The 18,006-nt window shown below is 28.3% G+C and overlaps 1 protein-coding gene across 3 annotated transcripts; it reads right to left on the minus strand.

Moving 5' to 3' along the window:
- Positions 1-1,764: 1,764 nt before the first annotated feature.
- On the minus strand, positions 1,765-7,151 carry LOC108322849 (probable hexosyltransferase MUCI70). 3 transcript variants are annotated; one of them, XM_017555122.2, is made up of 9 exons: positions 6,725-7,151; positions 6,002-6,264; positions 5,708-5,863; positions 4,735-5,090; positions 3,826-4,037; positions 3,483-3,739; positions 3,211-3,389; positions 2,795-2,885; positions 1,765-2,302 (listed from the first exon to the last, which is right to left on the minus strand). In XM_017555122.2, the coding sequence occupies exons 2-8, from the start codon at positions 6,222-6,224 to the stop codon at positions 2,814-2,816; spliced, it is 1,455 nt and encodes a 484-aa protein (XP_017410611.1). In that variant the 5' UTR covers positions 6,225-6,264; positions 6,725-7,151; the 3' UTR covers positions 1,765-2,302; positions 2,795-2,813. The 3 variants fall into 3 exon arrangements, with proteins under 3 accessions (XP_017410611.1, XP_052725935.1, XP_052725931.1); XM_052869975.1 differs by having other exon boundaries at positions 2,770-2,885; XM_052869971.1 differs by having other exon boundaries at positions 1,765-2,885.
- Between the last annotated feature and the right edge of the window lie 10,855 nt (positions 7,152-18,006).

An 18,006-nucleotide genomic window follows, 5' to 3' on the forward strand; every position in this document is an offset into this window, starting at 1 on the left:
TTAAATCACTTGTATATTTTAAACTCATTTAACAAGTTTTTAGGATTAAAACACACTAAGTAAAATATAAATTTATAATCAATATTTTAACACGTGCATTCATCACGAATTATTATCACTTAACTCCTTTCAAGACATTGAATAAAATATTAGAAAAGAAAAAGATAAATAAATTAAATATTATATATATATATATATATATATATATATATTTGCTAACTTATAGAGTGTATTAAATATGAATTTTAAGTTTTAAAATTAAGAGTATTCGATTCTGATTTTTGTTTATTTTTTATTTTAAATAAAAAATAAAAATTATTAAAATATCACTGTATATTTTTTTTTATAAATAGGGTATATATATATATATATATATATAATCATGTTCTCCGGCCAGAACCGCTCCCTCATGCAATTTGATTGTTGTCCAAAACCGGTATTGAACTGGTGTCAAACCACTAAAAAATCGGTTCAACATGAAAAAACTAATAAATAAAAATTTTATTTATTTCTAAATAAAAGATTTAAAATATTAGTCGGTTTTATTTTTTTTTTATTCAGTATATAAAGTTCTTATTATTAATAATTTTATGTATATTATTGAAATTTGTATTTAAGTATAATTAATACACATATTTTCCAGTTAATTATCTTTCCTATGTGTGTAAATATCTTAAAATATTGAATACGTCCCCAAAATATTTATACTATTTTTGTCTCTAAAAGTTAAATATATTTTGTAGTTTCCTATAAAACTTTTGAGTATATTTTATGAAAAGCTTACATGAGCGATATTCTTAACATAATCATTATTATATATAACTAAAAATCGATTAGTTGCATAATTCACGTGTTAAAACCGTCATTCACAATTCTGTTCTCTATGCATATTACTAACGAAGACCTAAACAATATTTTAAACTTTTGAAAATAATATGAAATTTCTTCGGAGACGTATTAATATATTCGAAATTTTTTAAGCATCAAACATATGATTTATCTTGTATTTTATTTAAACTGTTGTATTGCTGTAAATATTAGAAACCTATAAACTTAGTTTATTTTAAATTTTAGTATCATAAAAGTATGCCATTATGTTTTTGTAATATTATTTTTTATATTTATATTATTAAATAATTTTATTAATATTAATGTGACCTGGTTGAATCATTGAAAATTTGAATGACTAGTACGATTTTTTCAAAAGAATAACTATCAGTCATTAGTCATGAGTTAGAAGTGAATTATTACATATAGAAAAAATTATTAAAAGATTTTAACCCTGTAAGAAAATCAATACCTTAAAAAGTGTTATAAATATCGGTCAGCTCAGATCTCAACAAATCTAAATACGTTCAATCTTTACCAAACCAACTACTTCTACTATAATTTTGTAAAATCTTTTCTATTTCTGGATAAGGTACATTTGGTTCATATATTTTCACTTGCTCGTATATCTATAACCTTCCAACAGTGTGTATAAATATATATATATATATATATATATATATATATATATATATATATATATATATATATATATATATATAACCACTGTTCTAGACCTTAAAATGATGTAAAGATGTCAATATATTAACTGAGTCAACGTTATAACCAGTGTGCTTTTCCGGCTTCAGATTTGGAATGTTATTAACAAAAATAGCTACAAAGTTTGGAATCAATATCTCGTCCACTCAAGCAAATGTTAAATATAAAAATAAAAATACAAGATCAGAGCTTCAAGTCGCTTTCTAAGCAATCACATGGCATAAAAACACTTAAACTTTATTTTATTTATTTTGATTTGAAGACACATTACAGAAAGAAGATTTCTCTTTCACCAAAAATGTTACTAAATGAAAGGCAATTTACAGTTTTTATGACAAGCAACTACTACCCAATAACCTCTATTTATGACTGGGAGAGGAAGGAGAACCTGTTGCATGTTTACACAAATAGAAAAAAGAAAGTATTCTTACATGTTAGCAAAATCACCCTCATCCCCCACACTAGACACTAAACAGGAGGAAGCTGAACTAACAAAAACCTTGATCAACTTGCCTTTCCCACATAAACAACTTCCACTGAACCCCATAATGGAGTAAAATCCTTGGCCACAAAATGCACCTGCAATCACTCTTCAGCCGTGGCTCCAAGAAGAATAAGAATCCACTGTGCAGCAAGTAATGAGTTTGCCTCTCTCTTTGCTCCAGCTTAAAACACATCACATGTCTTGTCAGGCTAGTCAAGCTGGAAGGGATGTCAAATATAATGACCTGTGCCCTTAGAGTAGTGTGCATCCCTTCACATATTACACATGTCTTGTGAGGAAGCTTCCGTAAGAAAGAAGATCAAGAGCGTACAGAGTAGGAAGGTTCAAAATAAAGACTACAGATTGAAAGATTCTGAGTTTCACTCTGGTCATGAGAGGGTGTAAAAAGAAAAAAGCGTCATAATTTTCAACCATTTCTCAAATGTATTGTATCAAGCATCAGATGATTTTTTTTCCCTCAAAAAAATTTGAACTTGTTCAATACTGGTTTGCCCTCTTTCAGCCGATGCTTCAAGTTCCAAAGTTCAGCTAACAGATACAATCATACATGTTCATATGCCTTGAATTCTCTCATTACAAAATTGATTAGATAATTCTGCAAGTCTTATTTAGTAGAGTGAACTAATTCATCAAATAAGACAGTTAGTGATACCATATGAAGAATAATAGAATCATATTCTTAGGATGGCACTCAAAACAATCAAAATGAACAGTACATGATCATGCGGCAACAAAAGGCACCTTTAAGATCTGGAACTGATCAAGCAGTCTCTAGTAGAGATGGAAGTGACCTGTGCCGGAATAGCTTCACTAATGCTCTGCGTTCACAATCCTGCACAGATAGTTACCACATGAATGCCTTTAAAGCAACACTATAGAGCAAAAACTTAGTTATTTACAAAATAAAAATTCCACTCCTTTTATTTTTTTCAGTGGGAGGAAAGGAGAGGAAGGATGTGTTCCTGAATTAACAGGATAGAACATGACCATTAGGTATGCGAGGCTGCAAAAACCTACGTGACTTGTAAAGGGTCAAAATTAAGAGAATCAGAAAGTTTTATGCAGAAAACACTTTTTATAAATTGTCATAGAAATAACCCTCACTTTATATGGCCATGCACTTAGTGAGTGTGAGTAAATGTCGTGTAAAAATTCACCTTGAACATATATAGCTGAAATGGTCTCTCTGGATTCATTCTCCTGAGTTTTAAATAAGTATAAGCGAAGCTTAGTTGATCACGAGATGTAAATCGATCAACTTCATTGAACCAAAGACATGAAAATAAATTTGACATAGGTGTATGTGCCCTGATTATGAAGGAACCCTCGGGAACATCTGCATGGTCAAAGACTCAATAATTGGAATCTTATAACGCACAAGGAGAAGAAACAGGTATTTCACAATAAACAAAGATGAAAAGAGCCTCACAACTCGGAAGAGGATCATTTGACTTTGAAGGGTCAACCTTGGGGAGGCCATCGGACAGGTAAAAGTTAAACTGTTCATCAATTGCTGTATGGTTGTATTTATTTAAGCGCTTATTTTGGAGTACCTCCTCCCAAACATTGTGGCGATCATAGTGATTTGAGATGGCATATTCTGCCTTCTTTCGCCACAAAAAATATTCAATAATCAGCATAGGGTCAGAGTTGAGTCGCATCTTGCTGTCAAGCCAAATTGAATACCTACCAAGCAACGGTTTTTAAACAACATGAAAATGAAGAATGGGAAGCCAGAACAGTTGGATACTTGAATAGACTGTTAGAACTACCTAGAATTTGGGAAGAGGCGATGTGATAAAAATTTTGGCACCTTGCCAGTTCTCCTCATGTCTTCATATGGTAAGTTTTTTACAACAACAATTTTCCACAAGCCAATGTGACCTGTCTCATCGGGACTGTTTCCTTCTGATGAAAGTTTGGATAGTGTTTGATCATCCAAGAACATAACAAAACAAACATTGTCCTTTGAATATTGACTGATCTGCATTGCAGCAAAGAATCATATATAACATTCTCACCATATGCTTTATAAATCAAAGACAGTACGCATTAATGATTAATCTATAAATGAAATATTGTAATCACATAATTTAGGTAGATAATTAAGTTTCAGGGTTCTACTACTTCATAGCAAAAAGTCTAGCAAATGAAATAAAAAGAGAAAATATTGTAGAAATATTAATTTGAAGAAAAGACTGTACTAATACACTCCATTATCACTATGAACTAGGGAGATGTTTTAAGAAAACCAAACCGATCTAATACAACAGATTTGACTCAAATGGAAAATTTGGGGAACGAACTTTCTCATTTGAGAGAGATCCAAGTCTGTCGATTCTACAAGGTTCTACAAGTTTCTCTCTCCTATTAGTTTCTTTATTATGTTGTTTTGCTGCATTGCTTATTACTACTCTACAAAACCTAGGACAGGGGGAGGCCGATAAACAGCACACATGCAACATAAATTATCTGATTGTGACTCAATATCTTTGACATACATATTACTTTTGTGGCTCCAATAATTAAAACTTTCATCACTTTATTAGACTAACAATTTGAGTTTTTGGCTACATTTCAGCATTTGATCAAAGAAAACCTTGACTAAATACTGGTTTGTTTTTAACAAGGATAATTTACACAACACCAAAAACATATTCTAAAAGAATTTGCAGAATTACCAGTCTACTTGTAGGCCTTCGGAGGAAATCAGAGCTTCCAAAAATGCATGAAGAAACTGCAACCTTACATTTGTACATGTATGCCTTATCTTTTTCATTTATATCAAATCCAGTGCTTGGATGTCCTGGTGGCCCTTTGACAAAACCACAATGAAGTGTCTGATTTTTTGCATAAAATGAATTTTCTCTTTCCTCTAGAGTCTGTTGTCCTCCAAATCGAGGTTCAAATAAATGATTTTTGGATGTTCTTTCTTCGTGGTCAACATACTCTAGAGAAAACCATGTGGAGTTGACATAACTTTGGGGTTCAACAAGGCTTTCTACTGATTCCAGAAATCCAACTTCACAAGGAAAATCTGAAGGATTGATAATCAAGGAATTTGGAGGCAAAAACTTAGTTTCTAATTGAGTCAGCAAAATGAGGAACATATGACTTACTTCACCAAATTCAAATATTAGCAAGTGATGTAACCTTGCCGTGAAAAATCCCAAAGGCTTTTTCTTTTGTCATTTTAACTCAGCAACACCATTGGCATTTGAGATTTAAATATAACTAACATAATAACATACGTACAATAACACATCACTTGGAAAATGGTAACTATCATAATGTCACAACAACAACATCAACCAGATTTATAATCAAGTTCTGCCAGTCAAACGAATATGATTCGCATGGCACAAAGAAACTATTTTGCTTGATGGTGATAGCAAAATAATATATGCCATTATCCTAGAAATGTTTCACTATCCGTATTTGGCCTTGATGTTTACTTGTAAATATGCAAATTCATCCACTATCTGTTGTTTCTGAACTATCGTTTCACTACTGGTTTTTCTAAGAAGGACTTCTCAACAAATCTTCATTTAGAAAAATGGGAGGGAATGGAGCAAAGAGCTAGAACTGAAATTTGACTTTAAATTCATAAAACGTAAATTTCAGATACATAAGGAGCAGGGTAATGAGTCTTACGCTTTCGGCGCTTCCCTTTAGGCACCATTCCAAGATCAGATACCACAATATTTTCTTTAGGTGTCTTTGCCTCATCCGATACCATAATATTTCCTTGTTGGTTACGTTCTTCTTGCAGAATAAGGGGTATTGTTGCGAACTTGGATTCCATTTTAGCTGTAATGAAATTGTCAAGAAATACAAAAAGTGAGAAATCAGCATGTAAAATTTCTCTGATACGTGAGAGACAGTGGCAAACTATTTGAATATAATCATACAAATATCAATAGAAAAGACGCGTGTCTCTGTCCTCACCTTGAAAAAACATTTTCAAACCATAAACTGTTAGAAGTATTGAAATGAGTGCAGTTAAAAGGAACATCCAGCGTGAAAGCTTGTGTTTGGTAATCCGACCAAATCTTCGACCTCGACGTAAACCTCTAGAGCCATGATCGCTTTTTTCAAAAGAATTGAAAACTGCATCGATAATGCCCCTTCTCTCGGTCAACAATTCACCACTGGTTCTATACAGAGCCATTCCAAAGCACGTCCCAGAATTCAGACACAGACCAATTCATCTGCAGAAGTATATATTCGCGTATGCTTAAATAGTTACAGATTTAGATGTTAATACAGGCATCAAATATGACATAATTGACAAAGGGAAATCAAGAAGCAGCAGTTTATAAAATCACTATTGATATGAGTGATAATATAAACAAAACATGACAAGGTCAAGCTCAAACTTTCTCAGCCACTCTTCTAGCCCCTCCAACCAGCTGCTATGAGAGGGCAAGCATTCACTTAAAATGTCACTATCTTATCACAAAAATCAAATCAAAGAACAAAAGTGATCTATCACTACCAAAAAATTCCCATGAATCCATTGAAATTTTAAATAGCACAAAGAACAAGAATTGTTCCCGAAAATTAAACAAATAAATATACACCCACTCCCTCCCAATGAGAGATAAACACAAAGATGGTAAAAAAACCGAAACTTAAGCTCTGAGGAAGAAATGAAACGCCACAACTTACAGGGATTAACCAAACTAACAATGCAGAACATAGAAAATCTTCCCCAAGATGAGATCTTTCCGGGAGAAACAAGTTTCAAACACTGGAACGTCGTAATGATTGGGTGACGCTGACGATCTATTAAGGGTGATGCACCGCCGGAGCATAAAAGCAAGTGGGGCTGTGATGGGGTGTCGCTTTACGAATCAAACATCACGATCCGCACTTTGGCTATTGCAAAGTTTCCATTTATCGTTTATTTGCACTTTGTGTGTGTTTCAGAGCTTCTGACACCGACAGTGTAACGCACCGTTTTTCGTGGATGTGTGGGTAATTCTTTCTATCTATGTATGGACTATGGTATATGCCTGTAATACGATGAAGTTTTTTCCGGTTGTGTTCTCAGTTGTTGTTTTGTCCAAATTGCGTTAATGAATATTTGCGCTTGCGCGTGTGTACTAATCGAACATAGCTTTTATGTTGAATTATTAATTGAGATGTTTTTTTATTCATAATTGAGATTTTTTTTATTCATAGTTGAGATATGTTGAGTAGGGCTGCTTTGTAGGTATCTCTGCCCTAATTCACTTTCAGACTACGTTGGAACCCGTGATTCCACATCATATTGTCGTTTGACACTTGCTAAACAAATTACATGATTTGATTGATGCTAGTATTAGTACATTTGAGATGCCTAAGGTAGGTATATTTTACATGTGAAAGTTAATGTACTTTTAATTAAATTTTACAAAGAAAAGTGCTAGAAATTCATTATTGACACCAACATCTCATTACAATTTTTTCTTATTAAAATTGTCGAAACTTTCAAAAGTATATATGTGAAAGCTCCCTAAATAAGCAATAAGTTTTTAACTTTTTTATCTTTTAGAATTATGTTTTAATTTTTTTTATCTTAAAAAAGTTATTCCAGTCATATAACACTAACTAAGTGGATTTTTTTCATCCAAATGAAAAATGTTCTAAAAAAAAAATATCAATGTGACATTAAATTTCATGATTAAAGAATTTAACAAATAACTTTTAAGATGACAAAGTCGGATATGAATGATCAGTTTCTCTCTATATTATTAATTTGGTAAGGTGGTCAGGTAGTTTTAATTTATCTTAGTGTCTTGTTTATCCTATGAATCCGAATTGAAATTTGAATAAAAATAATAATTTAAATGATTAAAATTTTTATTACGTTGTTTGAAAAAATAAGTACAGTGTTACAATTTAAATTATTAATACTTAAGTTATCATTATTCACTGTAATTGAATAATTTGGCTTAAAAAATAATTCTATTAATTAATCAATTAAAGATTAAGAAAATATTTACATATTATATCTATATATATATATATATATTCAAAAATAAAATAAAAAAGTAACAAAATTATATGGCAGTCGGTGGACTAGTAGCAAGATAAGTTAAGACCCTAAGTTTGTCTTAACCATGGTGGGTTGTTTGCCTTAACTTGATTTTTGCTAAGTCAATGGCTTTGCAGACCAAAATGATTAAGTTTTGTTTAGGCGACATTATAGTGAAGGCGACATTATAGAATGGATGGAATCAAACAATGATCATATAGATAAAATAAAATTGCAAATGAACATATGAGCATAAGGTAAGCATAGGAATAAAACAAGAATAGTGAACCACTTAAAGAAAAAGGATGTGACTTTAAAGAGAGAATTCTTCAAATCCAACATATGAACCAAATCTTAGCTATATTCAATTTCATCTTGATTGTCAAGATTATGATCCAATAACATATTGTCTTATTCACTTGGACAAAATACAATGAAAAAAAAAACAAAGCAAAAGCTTAAAAAAAATCTTCCAACAAAAAAAAAGTTAAATTAATTTAAGCAAGAGATAAAACAACTTCAATAAAATATATGAAGTCCTCACAAAGGAAAATTTTGAAACAATTGAAAAATAAATGATAGACCATGAATTTGCTTGCAAATATATTAGTTACAAGTTAAGAGACTAGATGTTTTTGAAATTCTATTTTAATTTGTTTATAACTTTACTTATTTAGTCTTTTACCAATTGTAATTTTATTCTTTTAATTATTTTTAATTAAGTAGTTGTTATCAAAGTATTCATTGAAAAAGTATTTGTTATGATACTAACCATTATATATATAAATATATATATATATAAATATATATATATATATATATATTAAATCTCATTATCAATATTTTTTTAATCAAAAGTTGTTAGAGTAAATTTCAATAGATTCTATGTGATTTTGATTAAGTGTTCAATAAAAAAAATATAAAACATGATTTTATAAACATCAAATTTCAATATTTAATGCTTCGTTTAAGCAAACAAATATATTACATCTTGTTTATATACCTTTATCCAATAAATGTTGCTTGGATAGATGATAAGTACATAGTGTAAAATACTTCATAATATATATATATATATATATATATATATATATATATATATAACATTTATTAATGCTTATTTTATGTATATAAAGAACGTTTGTCTCTTCTTTTCTTACAAGAGAAGTTTACAAAGACATTTATATCAAATATTTCTTATAGAATAGCCTAAAGATACTTCATGCAAACAACTTTTTTGATACGTCAAAATGTCAATTCTTTAAACACTTCAATCTTGTTAAGTCTTAACTTTACTCTAGATTAGAAAAACATTATTATCTGAATTAGGTTTGATTAGTCTCATTTTTTATCAGCTTTAAGTAAAGAAAACATACACATTTACTGTAGCATGAAGAGAATTTAATGCATCTTCAAGCTTGAACTGTGGAAAAAGGCAAGAGAATAAGAAGAGCTTCTCAAGATCTCACAAAAACTTTTAAAGGATTTGCAACATCTTTTTTCTTCGGATCTTTGTGTATAAAGGTGTCTTAAATAAGAAAGATTGACAATGATAATGATAAAGCTTTTAGCAATCTTGTATTCTTCAACAATCTGCAAGTTTTAGTTTGTGACCAAGAACATTGTTTAATTTGTTACTAACCTAAAAGATTACTCTTAATCATTTATCTCTTTATGTACATTATCATGTAATCAATGATCTTTTAGATCACACACTTTTGTATAAATAAAATGTTTAGTAAGGAGTCATTATTTCTAAACAATACTTATGTTTTAGTCAAGATTGGCTACTTGTTTAAATAATATTTAGTGTTTAAACTAGAGTGGTTAGCTCAAAAAATACTCAGCATTTAGGTAGCAATGGCTAGAGTCTAAATAATAATGGTCTTATATCTCATAACATTAATTTGGTAATCTAACTTGATTGTGTTGATTAAGAATTAAACATATTTTGTAGGTTTTTAGACAAATATGTCTAAAAACATTTAATGTATTTTGCATATTATATATTTGCAACTAAAAAAAGAATGAGAGCTTTGTTAAATCAAGTTTTACAATGTATTTCTAATAGTGCATATGTCAACTTAAAGTAAAACCTAAAAGTCTACGATAAACTTCCTAACAATGTGTTTGTCAAGTTGAAATTTTTTCTGATCATATTTATCAAATACTAAATTGTGAAATGTTTTGTCCTTTTTCAAGTTGGTATCAGAGCCCAAATTTTAAAGGATTGAACGTCTTAGAACAACTAGAGGAAATATCCTACACAAAATTGGTATGGAAGGGCATTTTATCGCTAAAAGAACATCGCTCACTAAGCCACCAACATTCCTAGGGGAAAACTACCTCTAGTGGAAGGATCACATGGAGATATGCATAGATTTAACACATTATCAACTATGGACTATCTTCACAAAAGGTGATAATGTCATTAAAGATTTACAAGAAGACTACACAAGACGAGTTTGACATTGTGCAATTGAACAACAAAGTCAAGTATACTCTACTATTTACTTTATCAAAAAATGAGTACAAAAGGTTTGTGTCTAAAAAGTGCCAATGAGATTTATAACTACTTGGAAAAATCAATTATGACGGAAGTGAGGATGTCTAGCTCAGGAAAGTTGTCACTCTCATGTTAGCATTAGATGTTGAAAAACCCCATTAGATGAGTCTAATAATAAGTAAGTTTTGATGATGAAATAAGAAAAATAAGTCAGCATAACAATGTTCCAAGATGACTAAGAAGAATTGGAATATATCTAGATAAGTATTGAATATAGGAAAGCCTAGCTAAGCCAGAGATGTGTTAAACATTCATAAATAACAATTAGGCAACCATGTTTTATATTATGAATATATATGTTTGTTGGATTAATGTTTGTTCAATGAGTGAAAATAAAGCATAACAACGTGTAACATAAAGAAAGATGAAGCTTGAAGTATAAAGAAAACACGAAAGAAGGTGAAGCTTAGGCAAACTTAGTAAGAAGTGCTAAGTTATAAGAGTCATAAGTTGATAGATGACAAAGGTCATCAAACACATTCAATAATGCAGACTCACAGTTGAATTAAGTTGGTAAGATCATTGACCAAACGAGTTAATGAGATAAATGAAGGCATTATATTCTTACAAGCAATAGACGAGTCAAAACAAAGTGTTAGATGAATCAACACAAACAAACAAAATCATTAGACAAAGTATTAGTGTTAAACAAGTCAAAATCAACTCACGAAGTCGAATGTTAAATATTCCTATCAAATAAATCAAATTGAGATGCAAAATAAATATATTAAAAATCACAAAGTGATATGAGAAAATATGTAAATATCCATATTTGATCCATTTCTTTTCAAAATTACTTTCTACATTATCGCTCTACCATATCTCTTTGTTTCTCTCTTTATCTTCTTAGTACTACAATTTATATCATCTTCTCGAAAATACCACTAAAGAAAAGAAAAAAACGGGTTAATGTTTTTTTATATTAATATTGATAGAGTTTTGTCTGTTTTATTTTTAACTACAAATTATTTTACGTCCTTTAGTTTTATACTTCTACTATTTAGTTTATTATACTAATACATTGATTATTTCTTTTGTTTATATATTTATTATTTAATTTATCTATTTTTTTATATTTTTACATTCTAAATTATTTTCAATTACTTTTTCTCTTTATTAATTTATATTTATATAATTTAATTTACATTTATTTATAAAATAATGTTTTTATTTTTTTATATTTATATAATTTAATTTATTTATAGTTATATATTGATCATCTTTATTAATTTATGTTTATGTCATCTAATTTATCATAAGTTACATATTCATCATGTTTATTAAATTATATTTATATCATTTAAGTTATTTCTAATTATGCATCGGTCTTCTTTATTAGTTTATATTTATGTTATTTATTTTATTTCTAGTTACGTATTATTTTTTATTAATTATATTATATTATTTAATTTACTTTTTGCTATGTATTAGTTGTCTATTAATTTATATTTCTTCCATTTAATTTATTTTTAATTACACATTAATTCTCTTTGCTAATGTGTATTTATATCATTTAATTTCCTATTTTCAGTATGTATAGATCGTTTTTTCTTTAATGTTCTGATTATTTAAATAGTAATGTAATGTCTTTTCTTTTCAATTCATGTTTATTTATAGTAATTTATTTTATTGGGATATATTGATTCATATCTATTTATTTATTTTTTCAATTTAATTCTTATTTTATTTCTTCTTGTCTTGTGTTGCTTTAAACATTATTATTATTATTATTATTATTATTATTATTATTATTATTATACTTTTGAATGCTGTGCATATATTATTTGGTTAAGACAAATATGATGGATCTTAATAGATATTAAATTATTTGATTCTTGAAAATGTAAAAAAATATGTAAATTGAGAAAAAAATACTAGGTTTCCTTAGAACAAGTTAAGACGATATGTTAATGCATTATGTATTTGGAAAATCATAAATTGGTACTTTTTCAATATGGTCAAGGTTATGTGGTGAGTATATTGTCAAAAACAGTTGTTGGTTATATTTTCCAACTAAGAAGGTGTGAATTTGTTTCAAAAAATTTTGAACTTTTTAAAATAAATGTTGAGATGTTGAATCTTTAAAATTTTTCAAACTATCAAAGTAACACAAAATTGATAAAAGATAAGAGAAAGAACACATAAATTGTATACTGATTTAATTTAACTTGAACCAACGTCTAATTTTCTTCCAAGCAACCTGAACTTGAAATATTTTCCACTATAATCATAAGGTTCACAAAATTACAAGTACACCTTAATAATCCTAAATCCTAATATATCAAGAATTAATTTCTAGATGTAATACTTCACACAATTACACCATGAAAAGAATATAAAGAATGGAAGAATACAAAAAGTAAAAGGGAAGTGTACACCTGAAGTGTAGATATTACTAATAAATCATTTGTCAAACAAGAATCCATAGAATTAAACTTATCTTGATGGATTCTTCATGAATTTCCCAAAGACTCAACTCTTACTCTCCCTAAGAATTTGAAAACACTTCTTTCTCACAAAATCAGCTCTTGGATATGAAATTTCGTGTTTTTGAAGTGAGAGGAAGACTTATATTTAAAGGAAAAACATCTTTTTGATGTTATTAATCGATTATGAAATGTCTTAATTGATTAATATTATTTAGATGTAAATTATAGAAATTTAGTTCTATTTTGACCGATTATGTAAGTAGGTTAATCAATTAAAACAATTTAGATGTTTGTTATGCATTTCAAAACATATTTTTTTCGCGCCAAAGATGTTCTTACTTAACTGTACTTTGATTAATTTGATTTTAAGATTTCAGGCTTGACTTACAACCTTACTTTACTAATTTAGGTCTTCAAACTATCGAGTTGAGCTCAGCCTGCCAACCTTTCGTGCTGTCGACCTTCCCATTGCAGACTTGCCAGGTTCGGACTTATCGAGTTGTCAGGTTTCTGACTTGTTGAGTTGTTTAGCTGAGTTCAAGCATAAAAAACTTTATCAATATTATTAGTTGAGCTTAGATATCATAAAAATCTTGATTAACATTCTCTTCCTTTCAACATATATATTTCTTTTATGGGCAGATATAAATGACTTATATCCTTAAGAAAAATAATTAGGATTGTACAAATCTTTTTAATAAAAAATACTTAACTACCTAATCACTCACTAGATTAAATTTGATGTTTATAATGGATCATCATAATTGGAATATAGATTCATATGTGTGATAAAATGGATGGAGCCTTATACTTAATTGGTCAAATCCTAGGCCCTTCTTGTTTGCGTTATATGTTAAATATATTAAAATTAATATTTAAGGCTTACGAAGACATCACTAGTTTTCGTGTTTTTTCTCGTATATATCTATGGTACGAGTAGAAGAAGAACTTGCTTAATAAGAGTAGTCTAAAAAAGTTTAAAGAGATATTTTATAGAATGTTCATTTATAGATGAGTCAGTTTTGATATTTTTGAAAAATATTAAATGTATTTATAATTTTCTATTGTTATATATATAACGTTTATTATGGTATAAAATTTTGTATGTTTTTGTAATATACTATGAATAATTATAAAGATATAAAATGTTGACATATTTATATTACAGTTAATGTTGTTTATAAGAAAATCTTATTGTACCAAAAAAGGGATAAATAGTTGGTTCATTATCATAAGTATACAATCAGAAAAAAGAATCCTGATATACAAACTTTTATTTCCTTAGCTTTGTTTAAATTTCGTTGATGATTGAGCTAATAGAGCATGGGTTTGGTATTTAGTAATTGACATATATATTTTTTTAAGAAAAATTAACATTAATATGCAATTGATTTTGAATCACCTAAGGATTTTAAATTTAAAAGGAAAAAAGTAAATGGTAAAAGACTTTAAAGTGTACATTAACGTTGATTTTCTTTCAAATAAACACATGTCATAAAAACCAAAAACATATCCAATTACCTCAACAATTAACTGAGTTTAAACAAAAATAACATTAACGAAATTAAATTCTTTTGCACTAAGATTAATTTTTGTTTTTTATTGTACTAAAAATAAAATATGTCTATACTTGTGTACTAAATTGACTATCTATAAAAAAAAGTAATCTTAATTTTTAATTAAATAACAATAATTCATAGAGTGCTTCTCCCTGCATCTTACCTCTACCATCTGCACCTCCAGCTTTTTTTGAAATTTTCATATTTTTGACCACGTGCATCCATTAAGAGATCCAAAAATCCTACACCCCTTCTCTCTCGTTGCTATTCAGAATTCTTTGTCACACTTCATTGTTACTTTTCTCCTTCTCCCTCTCTTTTTCCTCCGCAAACTGTGCTGTGTATGAAAATGATATGATTATGTGGTTGGATCTGTTACGTGCTTTGGTTGAATGTTTTTAACTATGCTTGAGCGGCTGTCGGCGTTGGAAGCATGGCGCACTTGGAATGGCGGTTGAGTGGCTGCCGGCGTTGGAAGCGGTGGAGAGCTTGTCGCACTTGTACTCGCCAATCCATAGAATGATCCATAGGTCGATCATTACTAGCATAATGAAACATGTTCTTGAGTGAGTGATGAAGACTGCAAAGCGTTTTCATTGTTCTTGCTATCATAGTCGTAAGAGACAATTGGGCTAAAACTCAAACTAGCCGCAGATTGAAGAATCACGGGACTTTGAAGTTGTGGAAGCTGGAAGAAAGCGTCATGGGAAATAAGTGAATTTCAATTCCAACTCCATGCTGGGTTATACAAACATTTTAGTGATTTTATAAATTAATTCATTGATGAAGAACTTGAAAAATCAGCGACATAAAAATACTTGTCCAAAGGAAAAAAAATAGTGATAGATCAATACAGTGAAAAAGGACAAAAATGGTTATTCAGTGACTACTTCTTTAACAATCCAATTTATAGCGATGCTCGATAACAATGATGGTTCAAAATGCAATGATATGTGTTCTCTCCAATTGCAAAAGTCCTTGGTCATCATAAGGAATATTTCCATATGAAAGTTAACGCAATTCAAAAAGAAAGGTCTTGCGCGATTACAAATATGCATTACCACTATTTGCACAACATATATATAAAAAAGTGATAATACTAATTATTACATTCAAATTGGTAAAAAACCCTCTCTATGGAGTGCTTAGGAGATTGTCTTAAGTGTGGGCACAATATTTGGTAATGAATACCTTAAAAAGCTAACAATGAAAATATTGAACAACTACTGTAAATAAATGAGGTAAATGACTTTCCAAATGTGGAAGGTTCTGTTTCAACAAAATAAAAAGATTGAACTACTTGAAAGGGGTAATTTGGTAGAGGTAATATGGGCAAACCTACAACAATGTTTGAAGTTGTCACATCACAAGATAGGTAAATTTGACATGTTCTTTTTTAAATTTAAATGGTTTTAAGTCTCTTACAAATTTGTATTTTTAATTAAGTTCCTATTAATTTTTTTTTATTGACTACTCAAACTTTTTTATATTTTTCAATTGAATTTTTATTTTTAGTTTTTTTTAACACAATAAAATAATTGTTATTTTTTCCCGTTATCTTACTTGCATAACTTACTTGTAAATAAATGTAAGATTTCGTGGTTAATATAAAATAAGATTGTAAAATGACAAATGACTTGTATTACTTTAATTGTGAAAATATGTGGATAATAATCATTGTCACCCGACAATAATTCCTCAATTGAGGGGAATAGTGACATAAAAACTATTATATAATATGACGATTTCATTATCAAACATGTTTTTAATTAAAATAATATTTTAAATCAGTTATTTGCTATTTTATATTAACTGCAATATTATTTTATATTAATAAAACCTTTCATTTATTAACACGTGAAATCAAGTAAACCAAGATAACACAATAAAATACCATACACAAAACCCATTAACAAGAAAACTAAATGATAGATATTCAATTAAAAAATAACAACAAAACTAAAAGAAAAATACTAAAAATTCACTTGAATATATTCAACTTCTCAAGTTACTCAAACTTTAACTCTTTTTTCAATTGAATATATTGAATTTTATCAACAAAAGTATCTACTAATAATATAAATTCTAATTTATAGATGAATTTTACTGAAAAATTTTATATTGATAATTTAAAATCTAAAATCTCGTGATAAATTTGGATTTATGAAAAAATTTATTTTCATTAGTAAAATTTCGTTAATAATTATAAAAATTATTGTAATGACTGTGTTTGTGTTTTGAATTTGGTATTACATATATGTATTAAAAAAATTGAGTGGATTTTATTGAAAAGTGTGTGTATGTTAAAATATTAATTCTTATGTTTATATAAAAAAGTTACTTTTATTCACATTAAAAATTAATACTTATTTTATAGTCAATAAATTACTTTATTTCTACGAGGTCAAAATACGAAGTAAAGTTTATAAAAATATATAGTAGTTAAAAACAATATTGAAGTAAAGTTTATAAAATGTAGATTGAGTTGGTTTAAAATAATATAATAGTAAGATTCAATTAAAGTAAAATATCTTAAGATTTTTCTTTTATACAAAAAGTTGCAATGAATATGCTTATTTCTTTTTTTAATTGTTCATAAAAATTATAAGAGATATTAAGATGTAAAGATAATACATGATACTGAATTAAAAATTTGAAAACTAAATTAGAAAGAACATAGTAATAAGAAACTAAAATTCTACAAGCACGTGGTAATTAATTACAACTTGTTTTAACCTTTTATCTATTACAAATAGAAACGTATGTGCCTACATTACATATTTGTTGTGAAAACCTAGAAAATAATATTTTAGAAATAATATTTTAGAAGTGATAATGAATTAAAAATAGTGACACTTAATTATTTTAATATTAAAAGATTTTTTATATAAATGAATTTGTTATAAATAACTTTCATTATGATTGGTAGTAAATTATGTTAACTTGGTTGAAAGAGAAATATTTGTTTTAGAATAATTGTGATTGAATGATGGTAACTAGCTTTTGATTGCTTAATGTTGGGAATGATGTTTATGGACAATGATGATTCTTCTTGGATTTGAGTTTGGTTATTCATTTTTGTGGTTTGGAATGTTGGTGACATAAATTTTTATTGAAATGCTGAGAATGAATGATTAGTATGGATCACGGGTCAATTTTTGGTCTAAAATGAGGATTTTAAAGTTTTAGAAATAATGGTCGAAGATATGGTTATTTCAGAACTGTTGTGTGACTATTTAAGACTTGTTTAGGTGGTTAATTAGTAGAGGATTGGTCCAGAATTGGATGGTAGACAATAGATTGTGTTTGGAATGAATTTTGGTGCATTTTTAGATTTTTGGATAGTAAAATTTTGATTTGGAAGGTTGGAGATGTCG

This window comes from Vigna angularis, chromosome 1, assembly GCF_016808095.1.
Source record: "Vigna angularis cultivar LongXiaoDou No.4 chromosome 1, ASM1680809v1, whole genome shotgun sequence".
NCBI classification, from domain to species: Eukaryota; Viridiplantae; Streptophyta; class Magnoliopsida; order Fabales; family Fabaceae; genus Vigna; species Vigna angularis.

Excerpts from the sequence above, each read along its gene's own strand:
- LOC108322849 (XM_017555122.2), bottom strand. The coding sequence starts at position 6,224 with ATGGCTCTGTATAGAACCAGTGGTGAATTGTTGACCGAGAGAAGGGGC. Across the intron at positions 4,038-4,734 it reads GAAGGCCTACAAGTAGACTG|ATCAGTCAATATTCAAAGGA; the intron begins GTAATTCTGCAA and ends GCTGCAATGCAG. Across the intron at positions 3,740-3,825 it reads CGCCTCTTCCCAAATTCTAG|GTATTCAATTTGGCTTGACA; the intron begins GTAGTTCTAACA and ends GTTGCTTGGTAG.